The sequence below is a fragment of the Fukomys damarensis genome, unplaced genomic scaffold (assembly GCF_012274545.1).
Source record: "Fukomys damarensis isolate Sample0158 unplaced genomic scaffold, DMR_v1.0_HiC HiC_scaffold_13, whole genome shotgun sequence".
In the NCBI taxonomy this organism is placed as follows: Eukaryota; Metazoa; Chordata; class Mammalia; order Rodentia; family Bathyergidae; genus Fukomys; species Fukomys damarensis.
Window position 1 is genome coordinate 39,308,749 of NW_022900925.1, and position 24,572 is coordinate 39,333,320.

Here is a 24,572-nt window from a genome sequence, read left to right on the forward strand (position 1 = left end):
AGATTTCAGGCGGTTTAGGGGGTTGGGGCAGAGGGGGCAAAGGGGAGTGGGGGCTGTGCGGGCTCATCAAGGGGAGCAGAGGCTCCTGCCTGGGGCCACTCTTCCTACTGCCTGCTGTGCATATGCCCGTGAGCAGGTTTGTCTTGTGCACGTGTCTGTGTGCGTGTGTCTGCCTGTGTCTTCCCATCCCCCTCCTCCCACTGTCCCCTGGTCACAGACAGGTCCCCTGGGCCTGCAGGACAGGGAGACCACGGGAGGGAGGCCCACAGGCCCAGTGCCCCTGCCACGTACCAGACTCCTGGGACACCACCCACTCGGTCACTCAGAGGAACCAGAGGCAGCCGGACTCCAGCCCAGGTCTCCAATTCCCTGGCTGGCGCCCTGACTCTGCCTTAGGCTTCCTGTCTCCCTGAAGGGAGCCACAGACCCCACAGCCACCCACCTGCCCTGCCCACTCCCTGCCCTGGCTGGCCCACCTTGTCGTCTGTTGGGGCAGTGAGGAGATGGCTGGGTTAATGCTGGGCCCACACCCTGTCCCTCAGCGTCCCTCCTCCGAGCACTGGCTGGGCCATGGTTGCGAGGGTCCGCCACGTGTGCTCAGGCATTTCCCCCAATGCTTCTCTCAGACCCATCCTGGACTGGGTGGATGCTCGGCTGAGCAGGGACTTGAGGCCACTGGCAGTTGGAATGAGTTAACTACTCACACCACAGGCCAGTCTGCAGCTGGGGTGCAGCTGCACCCCCAGGGGCTTCTTGCTTCAACAATGCAGAGAGCTGTGTCCCCTCAAGACACATTCAAACCCCGAATTGCTGGTGCACACGTGTCCTCCCAGCTACTTGGAAGGCTGAGGCAGGAGGATTGCAAGTTTAAGGCCAGCCTGCATAACTTAGTGAGACCCTGTCTGAAAATAAACCACAAGGGCTAGGCATGTGGCTCGGTGGTGCTTGATATTCGGCCATGGCAAAGACTGAATATGTACAAAGCCTGGGCAGCAAGAAAGAACCAAGTTTGCCTCACAGGATTCTGGACAGGACAGGCAAAGATGTACAATACTGTACTGGCCTGATTATTATTGTTAACAGGGGGCCGTCAGGGCCAGGTGTCCGGGACTCGCTCTGCAGATCCCTGGGGGCTTGGCCCGAGCGGGGCCGTCTGAGCACATGGCTGGGTGCAGCAGCAGCTGTGGCTCGACCACGGGGTCCCCTTCCATGTGGCCCTGGTCACTGGGTGCACAGTGACAGGGGCCAAGTTGGGGCAGGGTATCCCACACCTCTCAGCCAATCAGCATCTGCTCTGCCCCCACCTGGGCCCAGCTAGTGGGGTGACCCGCTTCCCAACCTGGGTGCTCTACAGGAGACCTAGCCATGGGCCAGCTCCATGCTCCCCACCAGCTGTGACACCCGCCACTGAGCTTCCTGTCCCCAGGGCTCCCTACGCCCCGGCCAGTAGCTCCGCTGCCCTTCCTGGCACAGTGGCCGCCTGGTCAGCAGCTGCAGGGTGAGTCACAGCTCTCATTAGAGCTTAATTAATCAATTGAGTTAATCAGACAGCTGGGATGTGCTGTGGTTGCAGATGGGGTGCGAGGGAACAGCCCAGGCACGAGGCCGGGGTCCCTCAATGAGGTGCTGGATACCTGAAAGGTGCCCTGGGGTGGGGTGTCGGAGATGCAGCCTGCAGCCACCCCCTCGATGTTTGTCCTGTCTTCTGTGTCTCTGAAGCTGTCTGAAATCCTTATTTTAATGGAATGGAAAGGAGAAAAAGATAAACAACAACAAAAAAGGCAGGTCCTCTGTCCAGGACTTGAGGGCTCCCAGAACCAGGCAGTCAGCAGTGCAGCTGGGCCTCCAACTTGGACATCTGGACTGGCAGGGTGGAGGGGCCGGAGGGGCTCACTTCGTGCTTCTCACTTCGGGCTTTGCCATCTCCTCCTCCTCCTTCTCACAACTGACCCCAGCGTCACCTTGGGGAGGAGAAGTGTGGGGTAGAGACGTGGCCCTCGGGGTTCACCCTCAGTGTGTGACCAGAGTGAGACAGGGTGCAGGGCCAGTGCGGGGCTCCCAGAAGGGTCGCTGGACAGGGACCTGATGCAGGCTCTGCAGAGTGGGTAGGGTTTCAGCAGGACAGGTGCGGAGAGGAAGAAGGACGCACGGAGGACACTCGTGTGGGGAAAGGGCGACATGGTCCATCCCTGGTGCCCCTGCATTTCCACAGCCCTGAGCGCAGATCAGGAAGGAGGAGGGAGGAGGCTGGTCCCGCCCGGCGTGAGAGACTGTCCTGTGTGTGTGGCAGTGGAAGCGTGCTCTGGGGTCACAGATCCTCCCAGCCCTGACCAAAGCTCAGACCCTCAGCTTGGAAAGCACACAGTCACCAGGCTTTGCTTCTGGTAACGCTAACAAGTGGGACTGAAACACCAAAGGGGCCCATGTGCTGGACCCCAAGCTTTAGATCTGACCTCTCAGGGCCCCCTGAAGTAGAGAAGGGCAAAAGACCAGACTCGGGCAAGGCTGCAGGAGCAGGGAGGATCCCGGGCCACTGGCCACTGCCCAGCCATGGGAGCACTGGCCTCTACCCTGTTCTCCATGCCTGGTCACAGCAGTGAATGTCCAGTTGCCTGAGAGCTGCCCCCACCACACAAACACCCTGCCCGTTGCCCAGAAGCCTAGATGCAGCCCTTCAGCCCCTTCCCCCAGCTCCAGGGTCCAGGCGTGGCCGGTTCTATGTGGCCCTCAGGGAGCTGTACCCTTCCCAGTCTCCACTGCACCCCTCATTCCAGGTGAAATTCCAGGGAGGGCAGCCTGGAGGGACCTGCATCCCCTCCCTCTTTCCTGACCTGTGCTCAGGGCTGCAGAAATATGGGGGGCACCAGGGACGGACCATGTCCAGGGCACAGCCCGTGGGACCATGGATCAGACAGGGGAGCTAGGTCCTGCCGGCAAGCTGGGCACCCTGCGGGCCACTGTCTTCCCTTAGAACAGGGAGTCCAGGCTGTCCTGTCCCAGGCAGGAACTCTACCCTGTGGCTTCTTATCCCAGAATGATGCCGGCCCCTATGGTAGTGCCCAGCCCACCCTCCTGAGCACCTGAAATGTGACTAGAAGCCAAGCTTGGTGATATACGCCTGTAATACTAGCACTCAGGGGGCTGAGGTAGGAGGGTCACCATGAGAGTGAGGCCAGCCTGGACTATGTACTGCAAAACCAGCAGAGAGAGAAAGTGACCAGAGCCACATGCTAAAATGGTATTTTAGATATATTCGGTTAAATTTGAAAATACCATTTGAATTAGTTTTACATGTTTACCTGTTTCTTTTCCTTTAAACGTGGCTTCCAGAACATTTACAAGGTCCCACCTCGAGTGCCCTGCCCTGTGCAGAGCCCAGACAAGCTGGCTGTGGCCCCCTACCTGCCACTGCAGAGCAGGAGAGGGACTCTGGGGTCACACGCCCTGGTCAAGGTCACAGAGCCAGCAGGGTGGGCTAGGGTTTCTGCACTCCATCCCAGGTGCCCGAGGGCCCCTCCACACTTGCCTTGCACACCAGCTGCCAGCCTCGGGATCTGCGTGGACCCCAGAAACACGCCCCCCAGAGGCAGAGGTCTCCTGCCCAGTGTCCCCGCCCCACCTTGGGGCCTGATCCCCTTAGATGACTGTTTCTTTAATTTCTCCCCATCCATCCCTGGAATGTGATAAAAATACCCGGCATTGATCTCTTTTTCTTCCCCTTCTGCCAGGATAATGTTTACCCAGGTGTCAATCAGGAAGAGAATTTGGCTTCCTAATTTCTCTCCTCCTCCCTGGGGGCTGCATGTCCCCAGCCTCCCATGGACACTGAGCCGGAATCAAGGTTACTAATAATCCCCAGCACACACAGCCAGCGAGAGCACATATATTAAAGTCACATATTGATTTATATTTTCGGGTCCCTCTGCCTTTCTGCCCGGACTCACCCTTTCTCCCTGCCAAGAAGAAAAAAGAATTACTCAGCTATATTTATCGCCACGATGTTTAGTGTGAAGAGCATTGTGTCTGAAGGTAATCCCTGCCCTTCCCCACCCGCTCTGGGTATTTTTTAAATACTGTGGCGTCACCTACCCTAAGGACTCGTTATTGCCTCCCAGAGGAGGCAGAAAGAGGTAAGGCACACTGTCAGAGGGCCTCCCGGCTCGGTGTGGGGTTCTGCACTGCACATGGGTAGGATCCGAGCGGAAGTGGGGGTGGGCTCACCCACCTAGAAGTCACCCTCTAAACAGCTGGGAGAATGGCGGGCCCACTTCACAGCTGGGAAAATCGGGGCAGGGGAGTGGGGTGCTGTATTCCTGTCAGCCTCGCGAACCCCCGGGACCCTGGGTTTGATGCCTTGAGGGGGTCCTGGCCAGGCAGGGGTGCCTGAGACCCTCCCTGTGTCGGAAGCCAGGATCCCACAACCTTTCAACCCCCCGCCTAAGCCCTGCCACCCTTAAAGTGCCAAGGGATTCAATGGCAGTAGGATGGAAGGAGGGGCTCCCCATCAGCACCGGCTGATGTGGGGGTTGCTCTGCCACCTTACCCCTCATCCCCTCCAGAGGCGGGATGGCCCTTCCCTCCTCCCTGGCCGCAGCTGTGGGGTCTCGACTGCCTCCTACCGTTGGGCTGGGCCAGAGCTCTCCCTGGAGGGCCTGGCCTGCTGGGTACTGTGGGGCCGGGGGCTGGGCCTCGGCTTGACCACTGCCTGCCCTCTAGGTCCCCACCCGGCAGGAACTCCATGGCAGAAGCCACCATGGGCCAGGCCCTGGGTCCCTCCCTGCTGTCAGCCCCACAAGGTGACTGCTGTCCCCACATACAGATGGGAGCACAGCAGACTCCCCAAGGTCACCCAGCAGTGAGCTTCTGGGACGGGGCCAGACCCACGAGGCCAGTCTTTCTCAGGGACCCTCCTCCACTGGAAATCTGTCCCCTGCCGGCCGCATATGAGGCTGTGGTGCATGGCGGGGACTGGGCACCACACTGAGTTTCCATGGCCGACCCGGGTAATGGATCTGCAGGTGCCAATTTGCAGCAACTAAATATTTGGCTTCTGCTTCTGCCGTTTGGTGCTCTGCTCAAACAAACTTCAATTAAAAGCGAGCAGCAAGAAGGGAGGCGGCCAGTCAATGGCCTGAGCCAACGGGCTCACTGTGCTTGCACATCAGGGCCTGGGCACCTGGCCCATGGGAGGGACCGTGGGTGCACAGCTGCGGGCCAGCAAAGCAGCATGGGTGCCGCCCACGGGTGCAAATGGAAGCCAAGCCAGGGCCGACCCAGCCTCAACCCTAGCAGAGGAACTTGGCACCAGCCTCACCTCTTCCAGGCACCCAGGTGCTGGGCAGAGGTGTGGCTCCTCCCCTGCACCCACCAGACCCCTCGGGTGCCCAAAGGGATGCGGGCCCAGCTGGGCATCTGCAGGGAAGGGTCCTGGGTCCTCGAGCTCCTGCCAGGGTCCCACAGTTACTCAGTTCCCCCGCAGAGGGAGTCCGTGGGGGGGCTCCTGCCTTCCAAGGTCACCCATGTGGTGGGGGCAAGGAGAGCTGCTCACTGGAAGGCAGTTCTGGGACAGCGACAGTGGGGGGATGGGAAGGGAGGACTCAGACGGGGGCAAGTGTGGGGACTCAAGGTCTTTCCGCTAGGTGGAGCCTGCATTGGAACCAGGTCTCCTGCATACCACACACGCTCCCGCTGAGCTATGCTCTGGCCCCTTTTATTTTTTAAGACAGTCTAAATTGTCTGGGCTGGCCTTGAACTTGAGATCCTCCTGCCTCAGCCCCACAAAGAGCTGAGAAGCCAGGCACCAAGTGGACACTGCTTAGGAGCCAGAGGAGGGACTTGAAAGCAGAGGGGTTCCTGCCAGGGTCCCACAGTTACTCAGTTCCCCCGCAGAGGGAGTCCGTGGGGGGGCTCCTGCCTTCCAAGGTCACCCATGTGGTGGGGGCAAGGAGAGCTGCTCACTGGAAGGCAGTTCTGGGACAGCGACAGTGGGGGGATGGGAAGGGAGGACTCAGACGGGGGCAAGTGTGGGGACTCAAGGTCTTTCCGCTAGGTGGAGCCTGCATTGGAACCAGGTCTCCTGCATACCACACACGCTCCCGCTGAGCTATGCTCTGGCCCCTTTTATTTTTTAAGACAGTCTAAATTGTCTGGGCTGGCCTTGAACTTGAGATCCTCCTGCCTCAGCCCCACAAAGAGCTGAGAAGCCAGGCACCAAGTGGACACTGCTTAGGAGCCAGAGGAGGGACTGGAAGGTGAGTGAGGAGATCTTGTCCCCGCCTGCACTCCAACCACCTGCATGCAGACAGCTGGCGCTACTCTCCTCCAGCACCCTGGTCCTAGGAGCCCCTCGGTGCGGTCCACGTGGGGTGTAGGTCTCGAAGATCCCTGGCTTCCGGGCCCTCGACCACTCCTCTCCTCAGCGTCTGCACAGGCCTCCCCTGCGCACCCCTAGGGCCCTCGGCCCCCAGTGTCTTCCTCTCCCCGGCTCTTCTCCTCTCTCTGGCTTGAGGCCTGAGCCTCCCAGCACAGGAGCCAGTCTGGCGCAGAGCCTGGGGCTGGACATCTTGGAGCCCCTCACCTCCCACCAGCCTCCTTCCCTCCCTCCCAAGGGTGAGCGCTGAGCTGTGGAGTGGAATGATTTCCTGTAATTGGCTGGCACTGTGCGGCCGACTTGTTTATTGACGTGCTGGTTAGCTGGGAATTGCATTGGAATCTGAGTGGTGAGGAAGGCAGTGGGAAGGAGGAGGTGCCGGCCCAGCCGGGTGCAGCCTGGGTTGCGGGGAGGCAGGAAAAGGAGCCATCCTGCTCCTCCCGTGTCCCCCAAGGACGGAGGCGAACACCTAGGATGGCCACTGGCTGCCCAAGAGTCAAGGGAGGAACACCGAGCTGGTGGCTACCTGTCTGGGGGCCACTTGGCAAGATTGTGAATTGCAAGACTCTGCCAGCTCCCTTGGGCCAGCTGGGCTGGGCACACATGGTTCTAGGGGGCCCGGGCCGAGATAAGGTGCCCAGGACAGGGGGCAGCAGAACAGAGGCTGAGACTTGCGCTGCCCAGGGGGCGTCAGCCCGGGTGCCTGCTGCCATCTGCTGGCTACACAGTGGCTTGGGAACAGCGGGCTGCCTGGGGCCACACCGTGACAAGCAGCTGCAAACTTGGTGGATTCTTTGGGAGTTCAGCTGCCACGTGTTTCTCCATCCTCCACGTAGGAGGTCCCACGACGTGAGCATCACAAAGGCTACTTGAGACGGAGGTCACAGCACAGGAGACAGCTGGGCCACCCACCCCCAGGCCCTGCTGCCCCTAAGAGGTACAGGTACAGCACTGTGACCCAAGTGGAGTCCTCCTTCCAGGGCCCAGCCTTCCACCTCCTGTGGCCCACAAGCGGCGCAGCTGGCGCACCCACAGGCACTAGAGGAGTCCCTTCAATACCTCCGCTCCTGGTCCTGCAGCTCCCGGAGAGCCCAGCCTCTCTGCTCCTTGGGCTCACGGGGAGTTAATGAACTGTCTCCAAGGTGTGCGTGGGGCTGGAAAGGGACATTAAATGTGGCCACTGCGGCAGGCACATTCGTCATGTTCACTTCTGGCCTTACTAGGCAGCCAGGCGAAGGACCACACAGCAGCAGGCTCAGGCACTGCCAGAGGGCACCCACTCCAGTCTGACTTGGCTGGGACGCTTAGGGTGCACCCTGCCGCCCTGGCAGGTGCTCTTGGGCCGGGGCTGCAGTGCATGAAGTGGGCAGGGGACCCCACACCGTCACCCACCAGGGCTGCAACCTCAGTGTCTGGACCACACTTTATTGACCACCCCAAGAAGCCGGCTCTGTGCAGGAGCAGCCACGAGGCCCACAGTCCACAGAAGCCAAGGCTCTGAGTTGGTAACACCCATGGATTATGGGAAACACAGCAGAGTGGCTCCCAGGGCACCGGGTCAGCCAGGCGCTGGGTTAGCCACTGAGGCAGGCAGGGGTAGATGGCAGTGGGTGTCCCAGGCCAGGGCACCTGGAGGGAGGCACAGGGTGAGGAGCAGCAGGGCCTGTGGGTGCTCAGAGCTCAGGCTGTAGTCACTGCAGGGGAGGCCTGGTGGCAGCCAGTGGGGAGTGGCTGCCTGGCCACAGCCTCCCTACCCCTGGGAGCGGAAGCACTCGTCCAAAAGGCTTTTCCCCAGTCCATGCAGGTTCTGGCTTTGATGGGGCAGGAGCAAGGGAGGACTCAAGCCCGGGAGCCCTCAGACCCCAGGAGGCCATGGAGCCACAAGCCATTCGCCCCAGTCTAACCAGTGCAGCCTGTATCGCAGGAGCCAGAGTGGGCGCCGGGGCAGGAAGGAGGAGGGCTGGCCGGCCAGACCCAGGGCAAGCAGTGGCTGCACCCAGCTAGGGAGAAGGCAGCAGGCAGCGGGCGAGCAGGTAGAGGAGGCTGGCAATGCCAGCCAGCCCCACAAGCATGCCGAGCCGCAGCGGCAGGTACTCCAGGGACTGCTCCAGCTGCATGTGCAGGAGTATGGCTTGCCGTCGTGTGTCGCTCCACCTGCCTGAGTTGTCCAGCACATGGTTGGCCATCCGCACCTTGTCCTTCAGGGGCAGCTGGGCCTGGATGCGGGCCTCAGCATCCTCAAGGCTCAGGCCATTCCGCTCCATCAGCCGTACCAGCTGTGTGTCTCGATTGCTAGGGACAGGCAAAGCGGCACTGTGGGCCCCAGCTGTCCTGCCGCTGGCAGACACAGGCACTGGGGACACGGTCTCCTTCCAGGGCCACCCTAGGACTTCGCTGCAGAGGGTGGGGCTGGGGGAGCTCTGGGGGTTACCTACTCTCATGCCAGTGAGGAAGGTGCTATTTTCTGCCCCTGGCAGGTCCCTGGGTACAGGGAGGGAGGCCTGGATCACTTGGAATCAATGCATCCTAGGTCCCTGGATGCACCTTCATAAGCCTCACACTTCCTGCAGGTCCCGGGGCTGGGCCTGCAGCATCAACACCCGTCAGGGCCACAGAGCCCTGGCCTGGCCCCTACACACTGAGATGAGGCGTGGGGATAGGCAAGCCCAGGGCCTTCAGGGGACAGCAAGGACTCAGAACTTGGACCCGAACTCTTGGGACAGGACCAGGCACCACAGACTGAGTGGAACACTGCAGGGCTTGCAGCTCCAAGGCAAACTGGAAACTGCCTCTTTCACCACTGACACTGTCCCTGCACTCCTCCTTTGGAGGTCCCTCTCCTGACTTTGCCACGCAGGAGCCACTCAGCTTGGTGGCCACAGCCAGCTCTCCAGATGGGTCCCCTGGAACAGTCCTCTGCCTGTTATCTGCCCGGGCCCTCCAGAGCAAGAGGGTATGGCTGCACAGCTGTTTCACCATCCTTGGCGCTGAAACAAGAGGTTTTATCACTCCAGGTCAGGCCTTCCCTTCTCTGGGCCCCGGTCAGGCAGTGAGGCTGCCCTCCATGACAGTGAACATCCTGTGACAGGGGCAGGAACTGTCAGGTCCTGTTGAGGACAGGATCCTACGTAACCTTCATCAGGAGCACACATTCTATAGCTGAGAACCCAGGCGGCATGGGCAGGTGGAGGCTGAGACTGTGGTGCCTCTTGTTCCAGCAGCCTGGAGCCGCACGCTCGATGGCCCTTCTTGGACTGCTGAGTTAAGGCCTGGTACCTCTAATGGCACCAGGATTCCTGCCCATGTAATTACTCTACAACTGTCAAAATTCCTCAACAATCTGAATCATTGGGGTTGGGGATGCAGCTCAGGGCAAGTGCTTGCCCAGCACGCACGAGGCCCTGGGTATTGATCCCCAGTGCCACTAACAAAGTCATGGGGGGCTGGAGGTCTAGCTCAGTGGTTCTGCCACCTATCTGGCAAGTGCAAGGCCGAGTTTAATCACCAGCTCCACACACACAAAAAAATAAAGAAAAAGAAAAAAATCATCAGGTTTGGCAGTGTCAGGTGGTGAAAGAGGCAGTCTCCAGTTTGCCTTGGAGCTGCAAGCCTGCAGTGTTCCGCTCAGCCTGTGGTCCCCATCCTGTGGGAAATGCCCATGTCGTCCCCATGTACCAGGTGTGGCTTGCCGGTATCAATACGCGGACCCTTTGGTAACAGCAAATAGTCACTCATCTCTCTGGCCTCTCTCGAGGGCCCAACCTCCTGTGCTGATGGCAGGTGCGCCTGCCACCCAGGACTCCGTTCTGCTTCTCTCCACTCTGAGACCCAAGCTCCTCATTTCTGACCTTTCCAGAAAGGTCCACTCATGCTATAGGCACAGAGGACCCAAGGATGCCATGGGCACCCTGGCCCCAATGACGCCATTCACAAGAAGGGTACAAGAGCATGAGGTGCAGGTTTACAGTGGAGGCACAGCCCTAGGGAGCTGAGGGCACCTGTGTGTCCCCAGGCCGGACTTGAAGCGACAGCCAAGGGTGAGCTGCAGGGAGGGTGGGGTCCCAGGGCCCTGAGCAGTCAGGTCCTGCCTCCAGGTGCCCCAAACACCTGCAGCATCAGGTGCCTACCATGTTTGTTTCACTGTGGGCACCCGCCAGGAAGCTAGGCCCTGCAGCCTCACCTGCTCAGTCTCTCGGGACTGTGACTCACGTTCTCTGCCAGTCAGTCTGAATCTCCCTGCTCATCAGACCTGCGTTCCTTTTTTTTTTCTTCCTGGCCTAGGGGTTCTGAGAACAAGGCTCCTTCCTTGATGGGCTCTGACAGACCCCTCCATGCAGCTGTCTGCTCACAGGCATTGCTGGCGGGTGACCCCCGACAAATCTCAGGGCCCAGCGTGTTCTCTCTTCCGTGCCTCCCTGGCTGCCTTATGCTGAGCGCATAGCGCAGTTGTTTGGAAAGCGCCTCCCATAGCCAGCAGGGGCTGCTGGGGCCCTGGAGGGGCGGAGGCCCCAGGTGTGTGTGGCTCTGGCACAGAAGCTGTTTCCATGGGCTCAGGGCACGGCTGCCCAGGGGTCCCGGTCTTGGCCCTCTCATGGCCTCCTTAGGGGAGGCCTGAAGGACTCAGCCATTCCAGGCTCCACCCCCCGGGCTGCTGCACTCACCAGTACACCACGATGACGTGCTTCAAGTACTTGAGCAGCTTCTTGGTCTCGAACAGCAGCGGGATGTCCAGGATCACATAGCGGCGCCCTGGGGAGAGGCCGGGACCCAAGGTCAACTGTGCCAGTGTGTAGGAACACTGTTCCTAAGCCAGGCCACTGGCAGGTGAGCACCCTTAGGGGCCATCACTTTGTTCCATGCCACTCAGAGCAGAGGCTCCGAGTGCCTCCGGTTGGGGAGAACTCTGAGGGCTGCATGGTACTGGCCCTGAGACACCAAATGGCACAGGGCTGGCTGGCCATTCCCACCCAGGGGCTGCCCGGAGAGGGTCGGGCATAGCCCCTGCTTCTCTTTACCCCATGTGGACACCAAAGCTGGAGCACAGGGCACTGCCTCTTCCCAGGTGCCTGGCCCAGGTACCTACAGCAAACACGCTCCACCACGAAACCAGACGGCTATTGTGCCAGTCTAGGGATACTGTGCGGCACCTTCGCTTGAGGTGACACAGGAAGAGGGGCTTCAGCTGAAAGGCCCTGTTTCCCAGAAGCCTAAGAGAAGCTCGTAATGGATGAGGGAGTTCAGGGCGAGGATGCTGCTGGTACCCCCACTTCCTACCTGTAACCTTGGCCCTTTGCGAGCCTCACAGTGGCCCACAGCATGCTGGGAAAGGTGAAATGAGCTCTGCCTGCACATATCCCACTTGGACTACAGCCGTTCACTGAGTTCTGGGGACGGTTGTTACTGCCACCGTCCCTCCAGAGGAGGCCGGCCATGCAGGTCCTCACCCCTGCCCCAGCTCAGAGCAGGAGCAAAGACCAGGTCCCCTCCAGGACTCTTATCTCTCTTCTCTGCCTGTGGTGCTGTCCTTTCTCCTGTCCCCCTCAGGAGTGGTGGCCGGGCTCCGGTCCTGGCAGAGGGCTATTCAGCTGTCATCCTCCTCGTGATAAGCCCCGCGCACGCCCTGACTCTATGAAGATGTCGTCTGCCTGCGGAGACTGCCCGGCAGCTGGTGATCTTATCTGACGTCTGATTATACCAAGTTTGACAGTTGTATTTGTTATACTCATCAGGGAGAAGCCAGGGCTGTAGAAGCCACAGCTGTCGTCCCCATTTTTCACCTTATCGAGCTGAAAAGAGCTTTCTGGCTTTTATTTAAACAGTGGTGGGTGGGGAGGCGGGAGGCTGGGGGAGGACACTGTGGCAGCCCTGGGGAGCAGGTGACATTATGCAACACCTCATTTCGGACGGGGGGAGCCCCAGCCCGACGGCCTGGCAGATGTGCTAGTATCCGGCCTGGGAATGAAGGCAAAGGCCAGGCGTGGAAGGCAGAAGGCTCTGTCCGAGGGTGGTATGAGAGGGGCCTGGCACAGGTGCAGGAGGAAGGACAAAGGCAGAGTCCAGGGCCTTCTCGGGGAGGAGGTAAAGGGGTGCTGCCGGGACGGCTAGCACGAAGTGGCCTGGCCGCTGTGGCCCAAGCAGTGGGGCCGGCCGAGCGGGGCGACAGCACGGGTATCTGACAAGTCACCCCTTCCTCTGGACTGCTGTCAGCCGAGGGAGTTAGGGATGGGGCTCTCTCCACTCTGTACAGAACTTGAGGTAGGACAGAACAAGGGGTCTGGCCACGGACACAGAGGAAGAACCAGAAGAAAGCCTAAACGGCTCCGTGGTCCTCAGGACTGAAAGGCTTCATGCTGTGACTGACAGTGGGAGACAGGCAGCCAGGCCTTCAGCTGGGAGGCCACCTGTCTGTCAGCCCTGGCCAGCCTCCCCCTGCCCGGTGGCTGACTCAGTTGCCCCTCCCAGCACGGTGCTGGGAACAGCCTGAGCCACACGTGTGCCCTGGAGAAGGTCCCTGCTATCAGCTCACAGGCCCCTGCTTCTTTAGATAATTAATTGATTGGTTGATTTTGTCCTGCTTCTCCAACGCCCCCTCCCTCCAGGGCCTGGCAGTCCGGCTTCCCCACAGCCCTGGTGAATGATCCTCTGCCTAGAGCCCCGCCCTGCCACCCCGACTTCAGTAAGCCCCACGCCATTCTGAGGCTCCCCAACTCCAGTCTACAGCCTGGCTTGCTCAGGAGGCTCAGCTCGAACTAAAGCTGTCTCCAACGGCAGCATTTTTTTTTTCCCTACCCGGGATCCAACTCAGGTCCTCTCACTTTGGAGGCAGGCGGTGGACCCAGAGCTAAATCCCTGGTCCTGCAGCTTATGTTTGTGCTAACATGGACACCAGGTCTTCCTGAGAGCTGTGCAAAGCTGGAAGAGATGAGGAACCAGACTGCAGGCCCGGAACCCAGTGAGGGCCTGAGGTAGAAACCCTCAAGGTCGAGACTTGACCTCGGGTCTGTGACTGCATTGTCCATCGGCTGTCCCCACTGGAAGATCAACTCCACTCCTGGATCACCAGGAGCCTCCAGTCTCTTCACGTCCTTGAGAGCTGAGGGACCGACACCACCTGGCTGACCAGACCCCCAGCGTACCACAGATGAGCCCCTCCTTGCAGGCCTGGCTCTCACCCTGGAGGAAGTACTTAAAGGTCTGCTTCATCATTTCCTTGCGGATTTCGGGGTGGGTGATGGAGTTAAGCAGCTGCCGCAGGTCAGGCTGTTTAAAGATAAGGTCCCCCAGGACCTTGCGATCGATGTCACCATTCTCCAGTAAGACCTTGGTACCAAAGGCTTCCACGATGCGCCGGTGAGCAGGGTACCCTGGCTGGACGACTGTGGGACGAAGGGAAGGCTTGGTCGTTCCTGGAGCCACAGGACTCCAATGAGCAGAGGTGGTGGTGGGGGTGCTTCTGTTAGAGCAAAGATGAAGAAAGGGAAGCAGCAAGGGAAAGCAGCTGGCACGGACCCTTCCTGCTGGTGACGGGGCCAGGAAGAAGGAAGAACGCAAGACCAAGAGGGCAGGACTCAGGCCAGGGCTGCCAGACAGCCCCTCTCCCAAGCCTCAGGAAAAGGGGAGGGTGACAGAGGCTCCCTGCGTTCAGCTTACCGTGGCGGGCGATGACATCCACATCGATCAGGGCGCAGCCCAGCTGCTGGAAGACCTGGAGCACAGAGCTCTTGCCTGAGGCAATGCCCCCTGTCAAGCCCACCAGGAACATCTTCCAGGGCTGGGGAAGTCACCAGCCCAGAAGCCAGGGGCCGGGGTCGCCGGATAATAGGCAAGGCTGGCGCTGGCAGCCCACAGGACAGGGCCACAGGACCTGCGGGAAGAGGCAGGCAGGCCTGGTCAAGGCTGGGCCACCAGGGCTAGGAAGGGAGGGAGAAGAAAGGCTCGCGACTCCAGAGTGACTGAGAGCAGCGTTCCTCCTCCCTAAGGGCAGAGCCCTGTGAGCTGGCGAGTTCAGCAACCAGCAGGCAGGTGGCAGGCGCATGCTGCTCTGCAGGGCTAGCATCCCCCAGAGAAGGGGACACCTGCCGCTTCCCGGGGAGCATAGCAGATTTCTCAGACGCCCTCCATGCTCCAGGACAGGACTGTGGGACCTAAGGAAGAAATGTGCTCCTGCAGCCCCCACAGGAGCCCTGGTGGAGGCCTCTTCTGCTAAGCGCCCCTCCCACAGGGGCCCCACGGGTGGCTGTCCAGTCTGGGGAGTTGGAGGGAAGCCTAACGGGAGGCCTGGAGGAGTATGGAGCTTGAGGGACACGCAGGAAAGGACGAGGGGGTATGGAGCAGGGGATTCATCCCAGAGCTTGGTATGAAGGCCTGCAGCCCTTTGGGAGCACAGCAGCCCAGCACAACGGGTCAGGAGCCCAGGCCATTTCAAATCCAGCTCTTTCTTTTTGGTGGTACCAGGGAGGGAACCCAGGCCTTCACACTGAACTCCATCCCCAGCTCTTCTTTTTATTTTTGAGACAGTATCTTGCTAAGTCACTAAGTTGCCCAGGCTGGGCTTGAACTTGGAATCCTCCTGCCTCAACTTCCCAAACTGCTGGGCTGACAGGTATATACCCCCTTTCCCTTAAATGTTGTGTGGCCCTGGGCAAGTCACTTGCCATTCTGAACCTCCATTTCTCACACCAGAAATGACACAAACAGATCTGCCCACAGGGAGAGCTGCCCCAAAAGGGGAGACACTCTCAGCCTGCAGCACCCTGCTGAGCAGGGACCCAAGAAGATATGCTGCAGGGGATGCTGGAGGGTGCAGAGAGGTGGAACAGGTATCCCCTCTCCTGCACCGGTCTCAGCAGTCACTGTGCTTTCTGCACCTTCAGGGATGCCATGTCCTGACCAGGCCCCAGCTAGAAGCACTGATATCACAGGTGGTACCCCGCCCTTCCCGTATGCCTGTCTCTTCTCCTGGACTTAATCCGATCCAGCTCCAGGGTTGTGTGGCTGAGCCTGAGGTTTCCATCCACAGTTGCTGCCTACACCCAGCCCTAACCAGTGTTTACCCTGAGGCTGGAGTCACCCCAGGCACGCTCTCTCCAGGGTACAAGAAGACAAGGACAGAGTTTAACTGGGGAAAAAAATCAGCCTTGGGCCACTTAGCTGCCACTCTGCACTGGGACCTGGCAACAGCCTTGACCCCAGGGCAGCCAGGGCTGCAGCTTTCTCACCCAAGGCCAGTCAGGGCAGGGGAGGGCCAGGCCTGCTTCTCCCGCTCAATGGCAAAAGGCCACCCAGTTGCCACGGGAGCCAGGACAGTCAAGGGCCTAGACCTCAGGCTGCCAGACACAGCCAGACCCGCCTGGGACTCTTGGAAGCATTTCTGAGGTGAGGCTGGGATGGATCCCAGCCCTTTACTTAACAGTGGGGGGATGAAATGAGAGAGGAAGGCCCTGCCCAGGCCACAGCCACCCCAGCCTCCTCCTCCCGGGCTGGGATTATTTTTAGGTTATTTTTAAGATCTTTAATCTCAATTCTGAAACTGATTCAATTATGAAATGGCAGATAATATGTCACTGTGAAAGTAAAAGGTCCCCCAAACTCTATTCAAGTCTTTAGCTAGTATTATTTCTCACTCTCATTGTACAAGATAAATTAATCAATCTGAAATATAGAGAAGATGAAAGCAAAAAGGGAACAAACATTGTTAGAAGTAGGTGATCCCAGTTACCTTAAAGGTTAATTTTCAAATTTACATAGTCACAGAACTAATTCCAGTGAAAATCAAAAGATCAATTCAGAAACACTAAGTCAGGCAAGCATGCAAAATTTAGAATATTAAAAAGTCCTGATTGCCCAGATACATTCCTCAGGCAAAGGTGAATTTGAAGATGCTGAACAGAACCAAAAGGATGAGAAGCTGAAAGAGACGTGTCAAAAATCACCAGCGATTCCCCGGTTTTATAAATGTGGAGAGTGGGCAGACCCAAAGTAGTGACGTGCATATGGTGAGATTAGGTACGTGTTATCTAATCCCCAGTACTATTTGTAGTTATACTTAAAATACAAGGAAATGAATACACAGAAACATTAAGAACACTGATCTAAGTAAAATAGTTCAAGACTGATAAAGAGGGAAGAGGTGAAGCCATTAGTGCAGCACAGAAGCACATCACATATCCGAGAGAAAATGGAAAGAAAGGATCTCTCCTTCACTCCAGTCAATACCCAACTCTCTCTTATAAGAAGATGTGCTAGCTTTAAATGTGCATTCACCACTCTCCTACACTTTTTCACTTTTCCTTTTTCATGGTGCTGGGGCCAAACCTAAGGCCTCGTGCACGTTAGACAAGCGCTCTATACTCAGCTACAGCATCAGACCTTTTGCTTATCGTTTAAAACTAAGCACTGGGGTTTTTAATGTTGTATGAATTTCCCTGCAGCTTCCTCCCGGGAAGTTACAGTGGGCTGCAGGCCACCCGCCGGCCTTCACGGTTCTCGGGCCACCAGAACCTCAGGCCACTACATGACCTGGCTCTAAGGAATAAACAAAATCTGTATTTTCATAACTCATAGCATTTTTTATAAAATGAAAAGCTCTCTATTAAAATACACCTTTCACTGGGAAAAATAAAAGACAAATGGATCTATACAAAGTAAACATTAACTTTGGTAGATTTCAGTGTAGGACAGTTCATAAACAAGCATATTTGCCCTTATTCCCACACAGCTGCTCAACTTCCAAACCAAGAATTTTAAAAGTTTGAGATTTTATTATGTTGAGATTTGTTTTTCATTCCACATTGTTTTTCATCCTCAGCCAAGCTCAGAGCACTAACAATTTCCTAACTGTTGGGAGTTTAGTGAGAAGCACCTGCAACACTGGTGGTGGAAGAGTTTGCTGTGACACCTGCAGCAACTGCCGTGGCTGTCCGCACACAGCTAGTGCATTGATCAGACTGGACCCTCATCTTCACTGTGCTCAGGGAGTGAGAAATGAATTCACCTTACACTAACAAGACAATGAGAAGGGTGACTCTGGACTAATGGATCCAGAACCAAGAGAAATGACTGATTTGTCATATTTTCTTTCTCCTACAGAATGGGACCGGGGGCTTGTAGACCACAATGCAGGCTCTGAGGGTCGCCTAATGGACAGCTTCCCTTGCTGGAGCCCTGGAGGGCAATCTGTGGAAACAGACTGGCAGCTGCATGGGCTCCACGAGGATGGCTGTGGGGCCAGAACAGCACATGCGGGACGTTCCTCGGGCTGGTGAACAGCTGCTCTATGATGTGAGCTTCTCCGGGCTCCACAGCAGTGCAGGGACTTCTCCCGGACCCAGGAAACACAGGCGCCACCCCCAGGAACATGGGGACATGGAGGGCAGCGAATGACAACAGCTGGGAAGAACAGGGCACAACAGGCAGGTGTACTCAGGCGGCCTGCGCCCTGGGCCAGGCTGCCCGTCCTGCAGGAAGCCCCCTGTCCTCTCACAGCTCAGCAGGGGGAACCAGGCTCAGCCCTGAAGTCGTACGCTAGCCTGAAGGCAGCTTCTCAAGCAACAGGACAAGCAACCCTCTTGACCACCTGTGTCCAAGGCCTTCTCCTGCCCTGACTCGAGAGTCCTTCCTGGAACCCTCCATGGCCACCAGTGCCAGGCCCAGCTATGACCTGAGTCCTCCAGGAAACAGCAAAGCACTGGCTCACTCAGCTACAGAACTACCCACAGTGCTGCAGGGGGCCGCAAACACCAAGCCCCAAACATCACCAATGATGTGACCAGTGATCACCTAGGTCTCTGGTTCCCCAATGCAAACGCCACTCAGGGAGCAGGCCTGGCTCAGCCAGGAACCGGAGGCCTGCTCTGGAGTAACCACAGCCAAGGTGGGGATGAGAGGAAAGCCAGGACTCAGATCCAGGCCACAGCCAAGGCCTTCCCTCCCCTTGTTCTCCACAGGGTGTAGAGACAAGCACAACTGTTCTGAGGTGGAGGCGGCATCTGCACCCCATCCCTGTGCACTCAGAGGCTGTGAGAGGAGAAGTGGGCCTGCTGTGCTCCACCACCGGGGCTCAGGCTCTTTTCACTGAGCAGCTCCAAGCTGCCTTTCACTTCTTTCCTCCTGGGTCCCATCCTCCCAGAGAGGACAGAGAGAGGGCGCTGGGAAGGAGGTCCCCCTGTGAACTTCCCTGCAGCTTCCTCCCAGGAAGTTACAGTGGGCTGCAGGCCACCTGCCTGCCTTCATGGTTCTCGGGCCACCAGAACCTCAGGCCACTGTATGGCCTGGCCCTCCCGCTTTTCCCCACCGGGCTTCTCCCCAAGGAGGGCAGGCTCCCAGCCTAGGGCCTCACCTCATCATGTCGCTCCCTGATGGTTCAATCCCCAGCGTTGCCAAAAGTACCAAAAGCAACCATAACCTTCACAACATTCTTCCCTCTCCAGCCTGTGCTGACTTGGGTCCCTCTGCCCAGCACGGTGCTCCTCACCTGGCTTCCCTGTCCTAGCTGCAGGCCTGGGTGCGCGACTCTTGAGTCAGCCCACCTCTCCCCAGGCCTGGGCCCACAGGTCCGTCTGTCCTCAGGAGACTCACTGCCTGAGCAGTGTGTGTGAGGGCTTCTGAGAATGGGCTGCAGTGTTGGAGGAGAGACCCGAGAATGAACTGGGTCAGGACCCGAGCACAGCGCCCAGTCCTCTCCTAGCAGCTGCATAGCACCCCAACCCACATCTGGCCCCACATCATGCACTGCTGGGTGTCCCATCTTGTACCCAGAACTTGGTACTTTAAGTTTGTATGGCGATGGTGGGGGATGCTAAGAAATGTTCTCTCACTGCCAGGCTAGCCTTGAACTGGGAACCTTCCTGCCTCAACCTCCCGTGTACCGGAATGATGGTTGTGAGACACCATGCCCTAGGGAGGGCAAGCTGTCTGTTAATTTTTATTTTTGCAGGGAATGGAAGCAGGGCCTCACACATTTCTAAATGCTGAACAAGGAGTCCATGAGGTCACAACCCAGGGTCCGTCACCTGCCAGGTGACAGTGGTTGAGTTTCCTTACCTGAGAAATGCAGCTAATGAGACCTGCTTCTCCAGCTCCTATGAAGAGTACAGCTGAGACTGAAGGTGCTTCACATGGTACCCAGAACACAACAGGCACCGGCCCCTCCACCCCTACTGGAGGGAGGCTCTGATAATTTCTTTTTTTCCTTGCAGCGCTAGGGACTGAACCCAGGGTCTTTGCACTGAGCTGCACCCCTGCGTTTTTTTTTACTTTTTGAGCTTGTGTCTCACTGAGTTGCTAAACTGCACAGGCTGGACCTGGGCTCACACTCACAATCCTCCTGCCTCAGCCTCCTAGAGTGTTGGGACTGCAGGCATGCACTGCCATGCCTGGCTCTGATGATCATAGGGTGAATGAGCAAATGACAGGCTTAGGAATGAGTCCTGAGGAGGAGAGGGGAAAACATCTGGGGACATAGTCTCCCGTTAGTAGCAGAGGCTGGAATTGGCCTCCTGCCTGCCTTCCCTCATCAGAACATGCTGCTTGCTGCCAGTAGGGAAACAAATGCACCGTGGGTGAAGGAAGGAACTGGTATTTGGGTGGCCACTTTCTTCCCTGGAGCGCTCAGGACTGAGGTTGGAGGCAGGCTCTGTGGTCCCCCCATGGCAGCCCAAGCTGTGGCTCAGGGCAGGGCGCAGCTCATTAGCCTGTAGCTTCCTCCTCTGCAGCCTCTCAGGGTGGCGCGGATGCCTGGCTGCTGGTGTTTCTCCTTTGAATTGCTTTCCAAAGGGGATGCATCCATTTCCCTCCAATGATCAATATAATCATTCATGAAAACGAGTCATTCCTGCCTTGGGACCCAATTATTTTCTTCTGAACCAATAGTTACAAAAATATATTGTTTTCCAGTTAACTATTAAGTGCTATTTTTATACAGCTTCCCCATTCCTGATCTTTCATTACTGGTGAGTGGTTGCTGCTTAAACAGCCAAGTCCTCCAGGCTGCTAGGCCTATTAAGCCAGCACCTCCTTTGGGTTGCCAATTACATGAGGGAGCTGCAGCTGTGGGCAGTCAGTCCCAGCACAGGAGGAGAGGGCACAGGTCTCTCTGTCCAAGCACAGACCCCACTCCAAAAAGTGGCTGGGTATTGCCAGGGGTGCCTGGCTGGTGTCCTGCACTGGGGGTGACGCTGAGAGGGGCCACAGGGAGCCCATCAGAGGTGAGGAGTCAAAGGGCCCTGCTGGGATCTCAGCTGTGTCTCTGAACCAGCTATCTGGCCTTGGGGATTTCCTTCTACTTCCCAGCTTCTCTTTCTTTGAGTAGAACGTGAGAATCATAATGATCACACACAGTGGTCTTGTAGGATCAAATAAGGCAAAGAGGTCACAAATCCCCTCATTTGCCCATTCAGTGTGTGACACATCACAGCCAGGGTGGTCTACTCCTCTTCCTGCACAGCACCAGGCAAGCGCAGGGGTAGCACGTGTGGTCCCAACTATGCGAGGCATGGTAGGAGTTCTGAAGCTCAGGTTTGGGGTCAGCCGGGGCAGCCCTGACTCATACAAGCTAAGCAAACCCAAACCACTTGCCTAGGCCAAAACTCTTGCACTTCCTGTTTTCCCTCTTACATCCTTTGTGCACCAGTGCCCCCACCTCACACCTAGCCAGACACCAGTTCCACAAACACTGCCATCCTGCCCTGGATCACCAGTACCTCTGGGTGATCCCCGCTGCCACCTTGGGATCCTCGGCTCCCTGATAGCAGCTAGTGTGTCCCTTCAGAATCTAACCAGAAGGTCGCCCTCTGCTCAAAATCCTCCAAGAAGTGGGGCAAGGTGGAGCTTGCCTACAATCCTAGCTTCTGAGGCAGAAGATGCTAAGTTTGAGCCTAGCCTGGGCAACCTATCAAGATCCTGACTCACAAGAAAAAATAAAGAGGGCTGCACATGTAGCTCAGTGTGAAGACCAACCCCAGAAATGCAAATAAAACAAAACAATAAAGCACACGTCAAAGCATGCTGACCCAGATAAGCGGGACTCCACCTTAACTGTTTTACAAAGCAAGACAATAGCAATAGTCTCCTGCCCACTGTCTTCAATCCCATCTTTTTTTTTCTTTTTTGGTACTGTGGATCGAACTCAGGACCTTGCACTTGTGAGGCAGATGGCAGAACCACTGAGCCAAATCCCCCGCCCCCTCAATCCTATCTGATGAGCACAACCCAGTGAAACCAGGTCTTTACGTCCACTCTAAAGAACAACAACCTCTACAGGGTCTTCCAATTCAGCTGGAGCAGACTGCCCAGGAAGCTCCCTGCAGGCGACCCTTTCCTAGCTCCCATTCCAAGCCCAAGGCGTGACTGTTCACACATACTGGCCTTCAGGAGCAGCCCTGCCCACAGGGCAGCCTCCCTGAATGCCACAGGGGGTGACAGTGTGGCTGCCCACACTCACTTTCTCAGAGTCCTGTCAGGAGGCACTGGCTTCCAGGCCTCCTCTTCAAGTCAGAGGAGGATAACGAACTTTTTGCAGACAGGTCATTCATCAATGGTTGGATGACAGATCATGTGATTTTCTGTAATTCAGGATGTGCTCAAAGAATTGAATGAAACTGCCAAAATAATACACCTTCAATTTATGTACATTTAGTTTACAGAAACAAGCTTTTAAAAACATGTACAGCTATTTTTTTAAAAAAGACACAGGGCGTGGTGATGTAGACCTGTGATTCTAGCACTTTGGGAGGCTGAGGCAGGAGGATTGTAAGTTCAAGGCAGCCTGAGCTACCTAGAAACTACATAGGACCTGTCTAAAAACACAAAAAGGAAGAACAAAAACTCTCTTCGTTCTAGTAAATATGCAAATACATATACATGGATACATAGATGAATGAAATAATAAAAGAAAAAAGATGGTTGAGCATGGTGGCCCACATTTGTAACCCCAGCACTGTGGGAGGCCAAGGCAGAATCAAATTCAAGGCCGGCGTGGACAATTTAGCAACTTAGGGAGTCCCTGTGTCAAACAGTAAAATAAAGGGGCCAGGGATTTAGCTCAGAGTTTCCACTATCTGCCTCAAAAGTGCAAGGTTCCAAGTTCAATCCCTGGTACCAAAAAAAAAAGAAGTGATATAAATAGGATGCATATGTAACAAATACCAAATAGTTTCTCTAGTGTGAGAAACTGAAAGTGTAAATAAGGACTAAAGTTTAACAGATAATGTGAAATAGGAACAAAAGGCACAAAGGGGAAGGGGAAATGGGAGGTGGAGGAAAGGAAAGAAGGAAATGTAATTAATACGAGAAAATGAAAAATAATGGAAACAGTCTCTGTAGATAGGGAGGGAGGGGCTGAAGGGAAGGCAGGGGAATGGGGAAAAAATAAGAACCAAGGTTGATTATGTAAAGGTAAGATTTTTTTCCAACAATGAATGTCACTACATTGTATACATTAAATGTACCAATAAAATTAATAAGAAGAAAGAAAGAAAGAAGAACAAACCAGGTGTGGTGTTGCCTGGGATTGCCATGAGACCAGTCAGGGCTACATAATGAGTTCAAAGCCAGTAACATCCTGCCTCAAAAAGCAATCAAAGAAAAGGAAAAATAGGAAGAGACACAGACAGGAAGATGAGGGGGGGCAAAGACTGGGGATGTAGCTCAGCGTGGGTTTGATCCAGTACCCCAAAAAGAGAGGGAGGGGGAGTGGAAGGGAAGAAATGCTGCACTCACTCATTAAAAGAAATATTTCAGGTAAAACTTTTTGTTTATCAAACTGTTGTTTTGATCAGTAGTGTATTTTGGAGCCGGGTGTGGTGGCACACACCTGTAAGCCCAACACTGGGGGAGGCTGAGGCAGGAGGATGGCTGTGAGTTTGAGACCAGCCTGGGCTACATGGTGAGTTCCAGGTCAGTTACAACTATATAGTGAGACCCTATCTCAAAAAACCAAAAACAACAACAACAAATAATAGTGTATTTTGGAATGATAAAACTCAATCCAAAAGACAATGGTATAATCAATTTTGGGGGGAGGATACTGGGGAATTGAACCCAGGACCTTTGCAGAGTTACAATCCTAGCCCATTAATTTTTAATTTTTTGTACCGGGGATCGAACTCAGCGCCCTGCGCTTGCCAGGAAGACGCAGCACCACTGAGCTGCATCCTCGGCTAATTTTTAACTTTGAGACAAAGTATTGCTAAGTTTCTAAGTTAACTCGTTTTGGCTTGAACTTGTAATGGTCTTAGTAACTCAACCTCCTAGAATGCAGGGAGTACAGGTGTGCACTACTTCACCCACAACAGAACAGTTTTTAAAGAACAGTTTATTTATTTTTGGTACCGGGGATCCAACTCAGGACCTTCCGCTTTCCAGGCAGGCGGCGGCACCACTGAGCCCAGAACATTTTATTTTTAATTTTTTTTTCTTGGAGACAGAGTCTTGCTACATAGTTCAGGCTGGCCTTGAAACTTCTGTGTGGAAACAAAGTGTAACTATGACTAAAAGAGAGGATGTGAAATTCCAGTTACTGGAAATACAATCATGAGATTCTATTGCAGACTTGAGGGCTGGAGATTTAAGCTCAGTGGTGCCACCGCCTGCCTCCATTGCAGACTTGAACGAGCGATGTAAAAGCTTTACTTTAAACGTCAATATTTATAATCAACTGTAAGTCATATCCTCTGCGACTATTTAAACTTTCAGAGAAAAATTTTAGTTGTCAATGTAAAAACGTGACGGCCGACTGATTTCTCGCTGCTCGCAGAGTCCAGCTGAGCCTTATCTCTTCCTCCGGAAGGTCAGGCACCCTTCAACCTTGCGCCCGGGAGGGCAGATCAGATCTTGCCAAGAGAAGACAGAGAGGCTCCGGTGGGGCACTCGGGCTGCTGGGACGCACGAACCCCGGGCCCGCCAGTTTTCTCTCACCGCCCCACCTCTAAACCATTCCCCAGGTCAGTCCGGGCAGTGCCACGCCTCGCGGCTGGTCAGCTCAGGCGGAATCTGCCCTCTTCCGGCCCAAAGAGCCTTTCCCACACCACAGACTTGCACGTCCTCGCCCTCAGACGGGCCTGATTCCCCCGCTAAGGACGGGCGGACGGGCGGGAGGTGGGCCAGGGCCTTCACCGGCGTCCTCCGCCGGACCTCCGGCCCGCCCTTCCCGGCCACCCTTCTCAAGCTCCACAGCGGGAAACGGGAAGGGGCGCGGCTTTGCCCG

At 56.1% G+C, this 24,572-nt stretch overlaps 1 protein-coding gene across 2 annotated transcripts in view; it reads right to left on the reverse strand.

The window, feature by feature from the left end:
* Positions 1–5,922: 5,922 nt before the first annotated feature.
* The window catches only part of Dcakd (dephospho-CoA kinase domain containing), a 25,809-nt gene continuing 7,159 nt past the window's right edge, over positions 5,923–24,572 (reverse strand). For both annotated transcript variants that reach the window (XM_010642913.3, XM_010642912.3), the window contains exons 2-5: positions 14,021–14,234; positions 13,543–13,746; positions 11,032–11,119; positions 5,923–8,662 (exon numbers count right to left, since the gene is read on the reverse strand). In XM_010642913.3, the coding sequence (XP_010641215.1) occupies positions 8,371–8,662; positions 11,032–11,119; positions 13,543–13,746; positions 14,021–14,132 (696 nt within the window). In that variant the 5' untranslated portion in view covers positions 14,133–14,234 and the 3' untranslated portion in view covers positions 5,923–8,370. The remainder of the gene's footprint in view (positions 8,663–11,031; positions 11,120–13,542; positions 13,747–14,020; positions 14,235–24,572) is intronic.